Source organism: Calliphora vicina, chromosome 5, assembly GCF_958450345.1.
Source record: "Calliphora vicina chromosome 5, idCalVici1.1, whole genome shotgun sequence".
Taxonomy (NCBI): domain Eukaryota; kingdom Metazoa; phylum Arthropoda; class Insecta; order Diptera; family Calliphoridae; genus Calliphora; species Calliphora vicina.
Window position 1 is genome coordinate 95669711 of NC_088784.1, and position 17268 is coordinate 95686978.

The 17268-nt window shown below is 28.6% G+C and overlaps 1 protein-coding gene across 1 annotated transcript; it reads left to right on the forward strand.

Annotated features, from left to right (window-relative positions):
* The first annotated feature begins 2342 nt into the window (after positions 1 to 2342).
* LOC135961593 (uncharacterized) lies at positions 2343 to 3603 on the forward strand. Its single transcript, XM_065513115.1, has 2 exons — positions 2343 to 2595; positions 2785 to 3603. The coding sequence occupies exons 1-2, from the start codon at positions 2572 to 2574 to the stop codon at positions 3454 to 3456; spliced, it is 696 nt and encodes a 231-aa protein (XP_065369187.1). The 5' UTR covers positions 2343 to 2571; the 3' UTR covers positions 3457 to 3603.
* Positions 3604 to 17268: the final 13665 nt, after the last annotated feature.

Consider the following 17268-nt stretch of genomic DNA (forward strand, 5'->3'; position numbering starts at 1 on the left):
TTTTTTTAAATTGTTTTTTAATTTTGTTTAAAAGAAGTTTTTTCCAAATTTTTTTAAAAAAAATTTTTAAAATTTAATTTTTTTGAAAAAAAATTTATGACAAAAAAAATTTTTTGATGAAAAAAAAATTCGGTTTAAAAAATATTTTTCTCGATTTTGACCCATTGTAGGTCCAACTTACTATAGCCTTATCTACATCGTTGCAACGGATTTTGAAATATCTTTCATTAGATATCCATATTGTCTATATTAATGACTTAGTAATCCAGATATAGATCAAAAATAGGTCAAAAATCGAGGTTGTCCCGGTTTTTTGCTCATATCTCCGTTATTTATGGACCGATTTTGCTGATTTTAAATAGCAAACTTCTCGAAAGCATGTCTGACAGAATTATTGAAGATTTGGATCCCAAAGATATCTTGGGTCTTCAGAAAATTTATTTCAACAGACAGACAGTTAGACGGACATGGCTTAATCGACTCCGCTATCTATAAGGATCCAGAATATATATACTTTATAGGGTCGGAAATGAAAAATGTAGAAATTACAAACGGAATGACAAACTTATATATACCCTGCTCACGAAGGTGAAGGGTATAATAAATGTAAAAATCATGCATTTAAGGGTTAAGTCATACATCCATATATATAACCGAAAGAAATCGGGAAAAACATTGTTTAATTAACCAAAAATTTGTATTCTCTAAAAAAATTTGTTTCAATCCAAAATTTATTCTCAACAAATATTGTTTTCAATCTGTATCTTAAAGTGGTGAGGGGTATATAGGACTCGTTAAAGCCGAAAATAGCTCTCTTACTTGTTAATTCTCATTACGTTTATTATCAACAACATTTTTATTAATTTTAATAAAAATTTGGGATTTGAGATACGAATGAAGTTTAATGAATTTTCGATATTAGAACATTTTTTTTTTCTATTTTAAAATATATTTTTAGTTGAAATTTTTTTCAACATTTAAATTTTTAATTTTTTTGGAAAGATTGCTACTTTGTCGCATGAGTCGAAAATTCTAATATAAGGTCCAATTTAATGTACATGTATACATAGACAATATGCATAGCTAATGTAAGGCATATCCAGCAATATAGTTCAAGGTTATGTAATTCGGATCCTCAATGGTTCAAAAAATAAAAAACTTTTAATCAAACATTTTTTGCTTATCTTTACCATAAATTTGTATCACTGAAAATTTTCTTCGCCAAAAATGCTTTTTATACGCTTCACCATAAGTGGCAAGAGTATATATAAGTTTGTCATTCCGTTTGTAATTTCTACAATTTTCAGTTGAGACCCCACAAAGTATATATATTATGGATCGTTATAGATAGCGGAGTAGATATAGCCGTGTCCGTCTGTCCGTCTGTATGTTGAGAACAACTTTCGTGTAGTCCCCAAATAACTTACAAACATGATTGATACATCGATATATCGGGAATTCCGGGACAACCTCGATTTTTGGTGTATTTTTGATATATATCTGGATTACTGAGTCATTAATATAGACAATATGGATATATAATGATAGCTATTTCAAAGTCCATTGCAACGATTTATATAAGGCTATAGTAATTTGCTCCTACATAGGGTCAAAATCGGGAACAAAAATTTTTAACACGATTTTTTTTTTCCAAAAAGTTTTTTGTCTTAAATTTTATATTACTAATAAATTAAAAATTTTTTTTTTATTTTTTATTTTGAAATTTGGAAAAAAATTCGGGACAGCCGAATATATATCTCCTATTTGTTTTCATGAAATCTGTTTTCACCAATATTTAGTTTACCGATTAGTTTATATACGATTCTACACAGCCGAATATAGTTGTCTTTATTTTAGCTATTTAAAAAAGTTCTTTGCTTTTTACCACTTTTGCTTCACAGTACTTCTTCTCATCATTAAAGAACATTTGTTAACACAAGATTTCAAAACTTTTTTCTATTTTTTAGCTTTTAACAATTTTGTTCTATGTTTTTTCTATTGTTTTTGCAGTGTTTGTTTATGTCAGTCAGTCTGTATGTCTGTCTGTGTATGGTATAATTATTATTTTCTTTTGACATGTTTTGCTAATAATTTCTATTGGGTGTTAAGAATCATACAACATACAAAACGAATAAAATAATAACGATGAAAAAACAAATGTTATTTTGTTCTTTTTTTTTTTTTTAAAAAAAACTCCACATTAGTAAAGAACGGTGAAAAAAATGTGTAGAAAAAAAGTTTTGGGAATGAAAAAAAAACCGAAATGTTTATTTGTCATCACAGCACAACACAACGTAAAAAATGGATGTTAAGATGCGGAGCTGAGAGATGTTGTAGCCACAGACGCCGCATAAAACTTAATACAATGGCTTACAAGCCGATCAGTCGTTAACATTTCACTATAGATGTAGGTAGTAGGTAGTAGTAACACTCAGTTGGGAATAATTCTAAGTGAAAAATACACAAATTCAAAATATACGCAACTAAAAAAAACCAGAACCACAAGTGAAGGTGTAAATAAATTTAAATTGATTTACAAACAAATTGTTTTCTGAAAAATTCTAACAAAATATGTTAAGCTGTCAAAAGTTATGGGTGAGTGAGATCATAATAAATTTAAAATTCAATTAAGAACAAAAAAAAACTGTTAAATAAATTAATAATTAATTATTTGTAAGATTAAAAATGTGTTTTATGTGAAGTTTTTGTATTTTTTTTTTAATTAAACTAATTAAATTGATGATTAATTAGAAATTATAAAATAATTTCCCTGTTTCGTTGCAGTTTTTAATGGTCATGGTGGTGGTTTTGCTGAAAAATCACCAGTCATGGGCAAAACCAGTGGCTGAAGCTGCAGCCGAGCCAAATGCTGAAGCAGGTGCAAAGGAATTATCCAAATTACTGCTCATAACCGATGATGTTATACTCGATAAAGTGGAAAAGGATAATAAAAAAGTGATACGTGTTAATCCCCTAGACTTGCCAACCATCAAAGAAGATCCCAATATTTCGAATATAGACTCTTCTCTCTACAAAATACAATCTCTCAAACCCTATTCGGGCAAAAGGAAATACACCAATATGCGCCGTTCCAAGCCACAAAACGAAAACGATATCGAGCCTCAGGCTACCCTTAACGATACACCCATTATTAGAGGTTTCTCTTTGCTGGCCAATCCAGAAAAACCATTGAAACCCAAACATCAACCCAAAAAGAAACAATTACATTTTCTCTACAACCAAGAGGATTTAGCTGGTAATTTACTGTCAAAGACCATGCGTGTTCATGTGGCTCCCGGTGCCTATCCTGTGTACTATGTGGTTTCCAAGACCAATGGCCGTTTTGGCAAATATCCCTTAAAGAGTTTTGATACACCACAGGCTTTTAGAAAGTATTTAAAGAAAAATAAACTTGAGGATCTGCCTATGCTGGAAACCTATGAAGAGGTGGTGTAAGAATGTTTGGGGAAAAGAATTATCCATACAGCTTATTGTGTATATTATGGCGATAAAATAGTATTTAGTATTTATTGTAAATAGTTATAAGCAAAGTTTTGTAAGAGTTTTTCGTTTTATTAAAAAAAGAAATATACAGTATGTGCGAGAGAGCGAAACGTTTGAAAAGTGTGATAAAGTGTTTGAATTTAAGTAGATATTTAGATGCTTTTAGAATATAAAAATGAATTTGAATATACTGAAGGCTACTTAATCAGAGTTGTCATATGTAGAGACAACATTATAAAGGGTTATGAAAATGTCACCAAATTTGAGAGCAAAAAAATACAAATTTGTTGGAGAGTGGTGCCTATTTAGGGTGAAATTTTTGAAACAAAAAAGTAAAGTATATATTCAGGTGGCGGACAATGGGAACGATCACGATTAGTGGAGGATAGGTTGGAATACAAAATGAAATGAGGGGTGTCAAAGTAGACCACCTCTGTTTAGAAAAGCTTTATACATCTTGTAACTTGGACATATCTCAATGAATGAAACTTTGATATAAAGCAAATAGGAAGAAAAATAAATTCCTGAATATTTCACTAAGTTATCTCTTATAGGTTTAAAGATATTTAAGTTTAAATTTTTAAATTTTCGTTTTTTACCATGACATTATTTTTTGTTTTATCATGGGTAATAGATGTCCAAATATTTTTCTAAAAATAACCTGTTATTTCTAATAAATTCCAAAATAACACACAAGCCAATACTTGTCAATATCTCAAGCTGCATAATCGTGAAAAATAAATAAAAGTTTTGGCGAAAATATAGCATAATTGTTTTAAATATTTCTCAAATATTTTTAAAAGATGTGTAATATTTGCACATACATGTACTTGCTAAGAATTGGCTTCAAAATAACTAATAAGAAATTTTTAAGTCGATATACCCTACTTCTGGCAGCGGTCTAAAATAGTGATTTTTTTTTTAAGAATTCCAAGTTCATCATTAATAACCAAGAAAGTCAAATCAAAATCAATTATAATAAACATATTTTGTAGAATTAATCTGCCTGCTGAAAAATGTGGATAGGGGTTAAGATTTTCTAAATATAGTGAATTTTTCAATGAGCTTTCAAAACCAAATAAGCACCAATTTTGTAAAAATTTAAAAATTTTTAAAACTCATTTCAAAATTTTGACTTGCAAAAAATTTAACTTAAATATCTTTTAAGCTATTAGTGATAAATTCATTCATTGAAATCTGTCCATACTTGTACAATTTACAAGCTATACAAAGATTTCCTAATAATAGGTGCTCGACATTGACAAGCTGTGTCTCACCTTGAATTTCAACACGGTGGTCACAAATTTAATTTTCTTAAATCCTAAGTTCTTCTCTACGATTTGTTTATACATAATTTTTCAATAGGACCAGTATTTTAGAAGATTCCAATTTATTACCACTTCTTTTACACAACATGTGATTTTTTTTTCTTTAGCAATTTTTAGATTTTTGATGCTTTCGAGATCTGAATGTGTTCTCCGTCAACTAAGAGCCAAATAATACAAATTTTATCAAAATTGGGTAACGTTTAGGGCATGCACATTATATTAGAATTTTCGAGTTTTGGCCCAAGGTAATTTAAAAAATTATTTCGAAAATTTCGAATTTTTTGCTTTACTTCTAAAAGTGCCGCTGCACTGTGGTTCCTAATCAAAATCTAGTTTTTTCGGAAGCAGACAATCAGTTCTCCAATACAAATGGGCTTTTCAATTGGATATTTCCTTTTCTCGACAGAAGCGCCAGAAGTTCAACAAATTTTGAATCATATTATCGTTAATTTTTTTTTTGTATTTTACTGCTTTACTAAATTAGATATGTATATCTCAATTGTTTTACCATATAGAAATTCATACTTCAAAACGTAGATAAACATTGATATAGGCTTTTATTAAGTGTATATCTTATATTTATGGGCCTCTCCATTTTCCTGTTATAGTCCTTTAAACTTGGGTCTCAAATATACCTATATTTTTTTTTCTAAGAATATTATATAGCTTGCCAAAGAAAAGACCATCGAAGCCCGTCCAATGATTATATACATCATTTTAAGAAACTTCTGGGGAATGTCTTTGTAAAAAAATTTTAGCCGCCAGCCCCCGTCGAAATACTTTTTTTTTTAATTTTTACGGAATGGAATTTTTAGAAATATTTCTTTATTTATTATTGATTTTTATATATATAGACCCTACTGTAACTTGAAATCTTTTTAAAAATTTAGTTTCAGAAACACATAAAAACGTATTTTTTTAATTTTTTTATTAATGATTTGTATATGTAAATCTAGACCCTACTATAAATTGAAAAAATGTTTATATTGATCTTTTAAACATTTTTTTTAGAATCGGAGATACCAATTCTATATTAAAAGAGCGCCATATAATTTTGTCCTCCAAGATTTTGATTTGGAACCACAGTGCGCTGAAGCACACCGATTGCTCATCAAAGCTTATGATGAATTTGTTCCATAGTTTCAATGTGCGAGAGATGGTTGGTGCGGTTCAGTAGTGCTGATTTTGACTCGGAAGACAAAGATCGTCCAGGCCAGCCAAGAAAGTTTGAAGACCAATAATTTGAGGATTTGAGATTGTTGTCAAACTCAACAAGAGCTTGCAAAATCATTCATCAAAAGCAGAGAAATTGGGTACCATACGAATTCAAGCCGAGTGACATTGAAGAAAATAATTTTTACACCGAATCATAACATGCGATGAAAAATGTATCCATTACTATAACCCGAAGCGTAAGAGATCGTATGTGAAGCTGGACCAACCAGCCGTATCGACACCAAAGTCAAGTATCTATGGCGCTAAGGTATTTGGTAGGAGCAAATGCTGCTTATATATTAAATCTTACCAGACCATCACAGGGCACCAGTACCGAAAGCAACTGATTCGTTTGAAGTGATCATTGGTCGAAAAACGCACAGAATATGTGGCCAGACATGAAACCGTAATATTCCGTTGTGTCAACGCTCGGCCACATGTTGCAATACCTGTTAAAAAGTATTTACAATGAAGTGATTGGGAAGTTTTGCCTCACCCGTTTTGTGGTATAGAACTTGCGACGTTCGACTACTATATGTTCTTATCAATGCAGAAGGCTCTCACTGGGAGCCTTCAGATTCAGCAGATCATAATAGATAGGACCATTTTTTTTTAGCGCAATGATTTTCTTTTATAGCCTTATATCATCACTTCGGACAAACCGCATTCAAAAGATACGCCATCAATTGTAAATCCCACATTTTACAGCCATACAGCCAATAAAAAAATTCGTGAATAGAACTCACAGTAATCAGGTGACAGCAAAGAATTCTTATTTATATGAACAACGTTTGAACAACAAATATTTTAGGCAATAGTATCAAGGATAAAAAGAACGAAATATTTTGACGGACACCTTACATAAGCACTAATGTATTCGGCTAAAGCGGCGTGTAGATCACAATTTTTCAAAGTCTGAAATCAGTACGTGACTTGACTGAGTCTGATTTATCCTATAACGACTTCAACAAGGCATTATGTCTGTTATAGTCATATATGTATATTTTTACGTTTTAACCTTCTCAAAACGCTGGTTTATTTCCTTTAAATAAACCGGATACTTTTGATTGCAAATAAAAGCCGTTTAGTAGTTTGAAAATTGTAACAACTCTTTATTTATTTAAAATGTACAACAACAGAATTAAATAGTCACTCAGTGTTTTTTATACACGTTTATAAATTCGCAGAAATAAAAACACACTTTATAATGTACACGAATTCACTTGAAAAACACAGCACACTTTAAGGCACTCAGTTGATGTTTATTTGAATAGCGTCTCTGATAAACTCACTAACGACTGCAACCTCTGCCACTATTTATAACACTGCCATCTGCACTCTAGATTTGTCTTTAACTGTCTAGAGGTTTCTAATACATACGCCATCTGTGGTGTACTTTCTACAATGTTCTTTAACTGAATATTCGAATTCGAATATACGGTCGCAGCAAACAGCGTTGCCAACTTACGATCAATGGTCAAAGAAAGCTTTTATTCAATGTTAATAATGCCCACAGATATGTTACAGTTTTCTATTACAGCACTGCTATTTGAAAGCATTCTGCTACTTTTAAATCAGCCGTTAAAATCGTTACATTTGAATTCAAGTACAATTTCGTAACAATATGTATATGTACATCAAAGTAATGACTGATTTAAGTCCCTATCGTTGAACCTCAATTGCTAGTATAAAATAATTATTATATCAGCATTATGACCCATTATATAATAATGGTTAGCTTCTGCTGTAAAATTTTCTTTTTGCCAAAGTTGGCCTTAAAAATATCGACTTTGAAATTACAATTAAATTGATTCCAATAAATATAATTGAAGGAATTTCACTATATTATTTTTAAAAATGCGTAGAAAGTCGATACTAATATTCGAAAAGATCCGCAACAGTTCTGCGTGCGTATTTTGCTGGTTCCAAGATCAACACTATTAGAATTCTCTTGAGGTATAATAATAAATATTCTTTAATTATGGTTTTTCCAAGTTTTGTTTTTTTTCTCAAATCTTTATGTGTAATTTAGTAGCCCTGACCTTGTGTAGAATTCTTAAGTATGATGCTAATGATTTTCATTAGCTTCTTAATATTTTATTTATGTTATTTAGAAGTTTCTCCGCTGTATCATTAAATTTCGGCTGAAGTAGTAAACCAAAACAGAAGGTGAAATTTAGCTGGAGGTTTTTGGTAAAAAAAATAATAATTTAAGCGTTTTGAAGCATTTTATGACAAAAATCATTTAAGAAATATTCATTAATATTTAAAACATAGAAGTAATTAATAGATGTGGACATGATGGCAGATTGGATTAAAATAGCCCAGCGAAAAAAGAGCTTGAGCACAAGTAAATAAATCGAATTTGCAATTCGGAATTATTGAACTTTTGATGTACTGATGAGTTTCTTTTTTAGAGAAACATATTTTACTTAGGACAAATCACAATACATATCTAGTTTCATCCTAATTGGATTTGTCCATGAAGGCATGTACTAATAAATTTAACAGTTACCCATTGTTCAAAAGCCTAAAAATATTATTTCACAAAATCACAGTTTCTATTAACAAAGATTTTATAGATTTGCTATGATTTTTTACAAGTTGTTTTGTTTTTCTCATATATTTTGCTGTTGTTCTCTACAGATTTCTTTAGAATTTTTTTGAACATAATTATTGATTTATATTTTTGTCAAGCAAAAAAAAACGAAATACAAGAAGTAGAAACAAAACTCTTTCCATTCATAATCGATTAGTAACCCTAAAAATGATTAAACGCCAAAAGTAAAAAAAAATAAAGCAGTAAACAATACTCAAGTATACAGAACTTTCTACACCAATACAGTGGGTCAATTGTGAAATAGAGTTTAAAAAATTAAGAAAGTACACTAACTAAACGATAGCTATACTTTAAATCTGAGGGTTGCAGGTACGATTCCCACCAGAGACTCTGGTTGTATCTGCAGATAAGCAAAACATTTCGCAGTTTGTGTTTGTTTTTAAAATAAAACAAAAATAGTTAATAAAGATGGGATTATTTCAAAACGTTAAATTTTCGGCTTTAAAATCTAAGAAAAACTAATTTAAAAAATTCATAGTCATAGACCAACCTTAAAATTTATGATTTATTCTTGCGGAAGTTTTAGTTTTTTTTTTTACATAAATTATTCAAGCATAAGAATAATTGTTTTTTTTATCCAATTACTCATTTATTTGTTTATTATTTTGTACTTTTTGTGTGTAATTAAAATTATTTTTTTGTTGTTATTGTTATTAAACATCTGTTAACAGGCAGCAACATCAATAGCAAACATTAATAAATATTTAATAATTTTCTAAGTAAACAATTTATGTATGTTTATTTATCTTTGTAATACAAATTAAATCAAAACATTCAAGGCAGAAATGTAGAGGAATGAGTTGAAGGAAATTTTAAAATCAATAAAGCTGTAAAGACAATAAAGCTGTAAAGATGTTTGTAAAGACATCTCTAAAGAGATACATGCGAAACGGACGAGCATTATCCCATCATCAACATTTTTGTCTAATGCGGTATTTTTTTATATAATCCAAGGAACAATTCAAGGGGGAGTTGTAGTTAAAATTGTTCCCCAAAAGGGACATTTTTAAATTCGAGGAAAGTTTTGGAAATGATGTCCAAATATTTATTTAAATTAAGGATTTTTTTAATTTTAACTTGATTTTATTTAGTTTGATTTAACAGTGGAAATAAATATTTTACAACTCTGACTTCATGATGTCTCAATGTTGTTGTTTTTGCTATTTGCTGGTCTCTGTATTGTTCTATTGTTTTGAACTGAAGTGTGCTAAAGGAGATTTGCATAATTACGATAGAAATATTATTGATTTTTTATTATAAGCATAACTATGTACATTAGGGCGTTACACCAAAAATAAAAACGATTTTTATAAAATTTTGAAAACTGTAACGAAAAATTAAAAAAAAAATCGGAAAAATATTTTTTTAAAAAAAATTGAAAAAAAATTAAATTTTATTTACCTAAAAATGTTTAAAAAAATTTATTTTAAAAAATAAAAAAATTTATTTTAAAATATAAATTTTTTTAAACATTTTTAGGTAAATAAAATTTAATTTTTTTTTTCGAAATTGTTTTTTAAAAAAGATTTTTCCGAATTTTTTTTTTTTTAATTTTCCGTTATAGTTCTCAAAATTTTATAAAAATCGTAAAGTATAATTTGTTGAAGGGTATATAAGATTCGGCACAGCCGAATATATGTAGCTCTCTTACTTGTTTTTTAATATAAGGGAAATTTAAAAAACTACAGTATATTTTAATTTTGTGGTATAAAATGAAGATTAACAAGATTAACCATATAATACCCTACACTAAGTAAAAGAGCAAAAAAGATTTTTCTTTTAAAATTTCAATAATTTATATTTTTGAGTGATTTTCGGAAGTGGGCCTTATATAGGAGCTATGACCAATTATGGACCGATCACCATGAAATAAAATCGTGTGATTTACGTCTATATGAAAGTTTACAATGTTGAATTTTGTGAGTATGCCAACATTTTTAAGCGATTTATGCACGTTAAAGTGATTTTCGGAAGCGGGTATATATGGGAGCTATGACTAATTATGAACCGATCATAACAAAATTTGGTGACATGAATTTTGTGTATATAAAACTTATTTGGAGCGGAATTTGTGGAGATACATATATAAATTAAACATTTTTGACCGATAAAGTCCAATTTCGGAAGGACATTTCTATGGTGGCTAGGTGAAATAATGGACCGATTTCAGCCAGTTTCAACAGGCTTGGTCCTTGAGCCGAAAAAATAATATGTACCAAATTTAATCAAAATATCTTCAAAATTGCGACCTGTACTCTGCGCACAAGGTTTATATGGACAGCCAGCCAGCCACCCAACCAGACCGACGGACATCGTTTAATCGACTCAGAAAGTGATTCTAAGTCGATCGGTATATTTTAAGGTGGGTGTTAGACTAATATTTTTTGGCGTTACAAACATCTGCACAAACGCATAATACCCTCCCCACTATGGTGGTGTAGGGTATAACTAATGAAAAATATATTTATAAAAAATGTCCCTTTTGAAAATCAATTAAATTTTTTTGGAAAAATTATAATTTTTATTTGCATTTATGAAAAATTAAGAAAAGCAAGAAACAAAACAATATACTAAAATTCACCTAAAGGGAAATTTTTTAATATAGAATTTTAAAAATTATAGTACAAATGAAGATTAATAAATAATAAAACTAATGAAAAATCTCTCTATAAAAAATGTCCCTAAAAGGGAAATAATAAAAATCAAGGAAATGTTTATTATAAAAATTTATGAATTTAGTTTAAAAATTATGAAAACTAATAACAAAATTATTTTTTGTTAAATTTCCTAGAAACATTATTTAATATAAGTGAAATTTAAAAAAATTATAGTAAATTTTAATTTTCTGGTAGAAATGATGATTAATAAAGAATAAAACTAATGAAATGTCTTTATAAAAAAGACATTTCATTCAATTTCCCTCAAAGGGAAATTTTGAAAATCGGGAAAAATTTTTAGAAAATTATGTATAAAAATTATGAAAACTAAGAAAAAAATATATTTTTTTTAATTTCTTTAAAGGGAAATTTTTCAATATAATGGGAATTTTAAAAACTTTAGTTATTTTGATTTTTTTAGTAGAAATAAAGATTATTAACGAATAAAACTAATGAAAAATCTCTTTCTAATAAATTTTCCTAAAGGGAAAATATTGGAAAACGAAGGAATTTTTTGAAAAGTTTAAGAATTATGTATAAAAATTATGAAAACTAAGAAAAAAACATTTTTTTTTAAATTTCCCTTAAAGGGAAATTTTTTAATATAAGGAGAATTTTAAAAATTCTAGTTAATTTTAATTTTTTAAAAGAAATGAAGATTATAACGAATAAAACTAATGAAAAATCCGTTTATAGAAAATTTCCCTATGAAAACTGATAAAAAATTATTTTTTTAAAATTTCCCTTAAAGGAAATTTTTTTAATATAGGGGAGTTTTAAAAATTATAGTAAATTTTCATTCGCTGTTTTAATAAATTAAGAAGAATTAATAAAATGAATAAAAACACCATTTATAGAAAATTTCCCCACCAGGGAAATTTTTAAGAATGAGGAAAGTTTTTGAAAAATTTCCAATTTTTATTTACAGTTGAAAATTATATGTAATAATTATGAAATTTATGAAAAAAATTTCTTAATTTCCTTAAAAGGGAAATTTTCAAAATCGATGGAATTTTTTGGAGAGTGTAATAAATAATAAAAACGCTATTTATAGAAAATTTCCCCATCAGGAACATTTTTAAGAATGAGGGAAATTTTTGAAAAAATATCCAATTTTTATTCATAATTGAAAATTATTATTAAGAAATTTATGAAAAATATCTCTCAAATTTTCATAAAAGTGAATTTTTTGATTTAGTAATAATTTAAAATTATGAAAACTAAGAAAAAATTATTTTTTTAAAATTTCCCTTAATGGGAAATTTATAAATATAAGGGGAGTTTTAAAAATTACTAATAAAAAAAGTAAATTTGGTTAAAATTTCACTCAAATTTAAAATATATGTAGTTTAATTTCAGTTCATATGAATACACATTGCTATTTAATAATTACAAAAATCAAAAATAGGTTTTTGGTGGAACGTCCTAATACTCATACTTAATTTCTCATTCATATTTTTCATTTATTTGCACAATTTTTTTATGAACAATTAAGTTGTTTAAATATTTATTGACAGAAAAATTACGAGAAAAATGTAATTAAAGCAGTACAGTGGAAAGAAATTGAAAATGAAACAAATATATTATCATTCTACATTCATTCAAATACTCATAGCGATTGAAATAGATTATAATTACTTCATATTTTTTCAATCAATTTAATAAAAATTTATTTTTATAAGTAATTTTAATTTTAAAATACAAGGATCTTGATTAGCTCTTGAAATATACAGAAATTCAGCCGTGTTGAGTCCTTAATATATTGATTTATAATATCATTATAGTATTCTATAAAGTTGTTAAAAGTTTCGCCTAAATAAATTTGATTTCATGCCACAGTACATCAATAATTACAAAATTATTGAAATTATTAAACATTAATTGAAAAATATCATTAAATTCAATTAAATACTTTCACTTACTAAAAAAATAGCAATAGAAATTTCAATAACAAAAACATAAATCTATTTTCCACTTATCTAATTGTCATTCTAAATAACTTAATAACGTGACATTATAAATAAAATCTACCAGCATTTACAAAATATTAAACTTTTTTCTTATTTTTTTAAAAAGAATTTCATAAAAATAAAAGTTAACAACACATTTTCTACTCTATTTATTACAGAACTAAATTAAGTTTATGACAATTTTCTTTCTGCACAAGTTTTCCATTCTCGAAATAAATGCAATTTCAGTGTTGTTACTACTGCAATTGTTGCTGCAAACAACATAACAAGCAAATAACTTCAATAATAAGTTTAACAGTAATAGCAACAGCAACTACGTTGCAATAAAGTTGCTACTTATATGTCGAAGTATAGGAAATCGTAGAAAGGCAGAGAGAGAGAGAAAGTGAAGCAGAAAAGTTGTTAATCGAATTTAAGCAATACACAATAGAGTTCCAGTGTATCAACAACATTTTTCTACTGCAAGAGCACAAGTGGCAACATTTGTTAGAGCGTAAGCAATATCAGTAGCAAATAGCAAAAATAATAAATACAAATATACGACATCAATTGTATTTATCATCAACAACCTCTAATAATTCAAAAAGTATGGACGTAAAAAAAGTACAACTAAAAAATATTTACGTTTCAACAAGTTAGAAAGTGTGTGATATAAATGGCTAAGACGAATCTTATGCACCCTTGACTGTCTAAGTAGTACATACTACCTATTAGTATAAGAAAATGTTAAATTTTTTTTCTGAAAAGATGAGTTTTTTTTTAAATTATACAGACGGACAAAATGGGAAATGTGAACGTATCAAAATAATATTCAAATAGAACTTTTTCCAAACTCAGAGTACTGTTTATACCCTACACCACCATAGTGGGGAGAGTATTATGCGTTTGTGCAGATGTTTGTAACGCCCAAAAATATTAGTCTAACATCCACCTTAAAGTATACCGATAGACTTAGAATCACTTTCTGAGTCGATTAAGCGATGTCCGTCCGTCCGTCTGGTTGGCTGGCTGTCCATGTAAACCTTGTGCGCAGAGTACAGGTCGCAATTTTGAAGATATTTCGATGAAATTTGATACATATTATTTTTTCGGCTCAAGGACCAAGCCTATTGAAACTGTCTGAAATCGGTCCATTATTTCACCTAGCCCCCATACAAATGTCCTCCCGAAATTGGACTTTATCGGTCATAAATGTTTAATTTATATATGTATCTCCACAAATTCCGCTCCAAAAAAATTTTGTTATACACAAGATTTTCTATAGAAAATTGTGTTATACACAAGATTTTCTATAGAAAATTGTGTTATACACAAGATTTTCTATAGAAAATTGTGTTATACACAAGATTTTCTATAGAAAATTGTGTTATACACAAGATTTTCTATAGAAAATTGTGTTATACACAAGATTTTCTATAGAAAATTGTGTTATACACAAGATTTTCTATAGAAAATTGTGTTATACACAAGATTTTCTATAGAAAATTGTGTTATACACAAGATTTTCTATAGAAAATTGTGTTATACACAAGATTTTCTATAGAAAATTGTGTTATACACAAGATTTTCTATAGAAAATTGTGTTATACACAAGATTTTCTATAGAAAATTGTGTTATACACAAGATTTTCTATAGAAAATTGTGTTATACACAAGATTTTCTATAGAAAATTGTGTTATACACAAGATTTTCTATAGAAAATCTTGTGTATAACACAAGATTTTCTATAGAAAATTGTGTTATACACAAGATTTTCTATAGAAAATTGTGTTATACACAAGATTTTCTATAGAAAATCTTGTGTATAACACAAGATTTTCTATAGAATATTGTGTTATACACAAGATTTTCTATAGAAAATTGTGTTATACACAAGATTTTCTATAGAAAATTATGTTATACACAAGATTTTCTATAGAAAATTGTGTTATACACAAGATTTTCTATAGAAAATTGTGTTATACACAAGATTTTCTATAGAAAATTGTGTTATACACAAGATTTTCTATAGAAAATTGTGTTATACACAAGATTTTCTATAGAAAATTGTGTTATACACAAGATTTTCTATAGAAAATTGTGTTATACACAAGATTTTCTATAGAAAATTGTGTTATACACAAGATTTTCTATAGAAAATTGTGTTATACACAAGATTTTCTATAGAAAATTGTGTTATACACAAGATTTTCTATAGAAAATTGTGTTATACACAAGATTTTCTATAGAAAATTGTGTTATACACAAGATTTTCTATAGAAAATTATGTTATACACAAATTATTATCAGTTTCAACGTGCGAGAGATGGTTTGTTCAGTTCAGAAGAGGTGATTGTGACACGAAATACAAAGATCGCCCAGGCCAGCCTAAATGTCTTCATGAAGAACTCAACAAGAGCTTGCAAAATCGTTGGGAGCTACTCAAGCAGAAATTTAAAAACGTTTGCGAGCAGCAGGATTCATCTAAAAGCTGGGAAATTGGGTACCATAAGAATTAAAGCCAAGAGGCCTTGAAAGGTGATTTTGCATGTCCGAAATGATGTTTGAACGCTATAAAAGAAAATAATTTTTGCACAGAATCAATACTTGCGATGAAAATTTGATCCATTACGATAATCCAAAGCGTAAGAGATCGTATGTGAAGCCCGGCCAACTAGTCGAATCGACACTAAAGCCAAACATCCATGGCGCTAAAGTAATGCTCTCTATTTGGTGGGACCAAAGGGTGATATCTATTAAGATGCTGAAATCTGACCAGACCATCACAGGGAACCTGTACCGAACAGAATTGATTCGCTTGAATCGAGCACTTGCCGAAAACCGCCCAGAATATGCAGCTATACATGAAACTGTAACATTCCATCAGGACAAGACTAGGCCGCATTTTGCAATACCTGTTAAAAATTATTTAGAATGAAGTAGTTGTCAAAATTTTGCTCACCCGACTTTGCCCTGTCCTCTACTACTATTTGTTTCGGTCGATGCAGAACGCTTTCTCTGGGATACGCTTCACTTTCGAACAGAGTATCCGATATTGGCTTGATTCGTTCTTGGCCTCAAAAGATAAGCAGTTATTTTGGCTCGGAATTAATACGTTGCCAGAAAGATGGGAAAAGGTGATAGCTAACAATGGCGAATACTTTGAATAAATTTATTTTGTGCAAATGTTTCAAAATAAAAGCTAAACATTTTAAAAAATATCCCATTTTTAAATCATACACCCAATACTTTATTGAAATGGTGAATAACGATAAGCATTTTAGGAAAGCCAAATCCCGGCATTCCCAAGGAACCAAAAAAAATAAAAACTTTTTGGAAGTGGCCCTAAAGTCAACATTTGGTCCGGGGCTATTAAAATAATAATATGGAGGATTTGGAATACATCATAGTCTTTACTGAATCGTATCTAAAACTGTTGCTCATTTTATAATTTTAGAACACTTAGGCCCGTTTTCTCAATGTATCGACAAACTGCCTGTTACTAAATGTCGACATAATTTTATTAGGCCGATAAACTGTCCGTTAACAATTTTGTTTTTCTCAATATACCGACAAAAAAGATTATTTTCAGTTGGCAATGCCTCTCAAAATAGATGTGAAAGTTGGGAACCCTGCCTTCAATTGACAACATGTTTACATAAATCAGCTGTTTAACTTGGCCATCGACAGCCGGAATCTTTTGAAATATTCATTATCCTCCATGTCTGCCAGGTAGTTAGGCCTGGCATGATACAATTTTTCAGCATTCACTTGGAACTCATGTTCTTCGTGTTCATCCTCCATCAAATTAATGTTAATTCCTCTATTAAACTTTTTTTTTATAAAATCTTTTTAATTTCGTTTACAAAAACACAAACCCATACAAAATATGAACAGCAGTCAGCTGAATAATAATATAAATAATTGGCAGATGAGCTTTGCGACAGAATAGAAACAAATGAGACATTGAGAAAACCAAATTTCTTTAATCTGC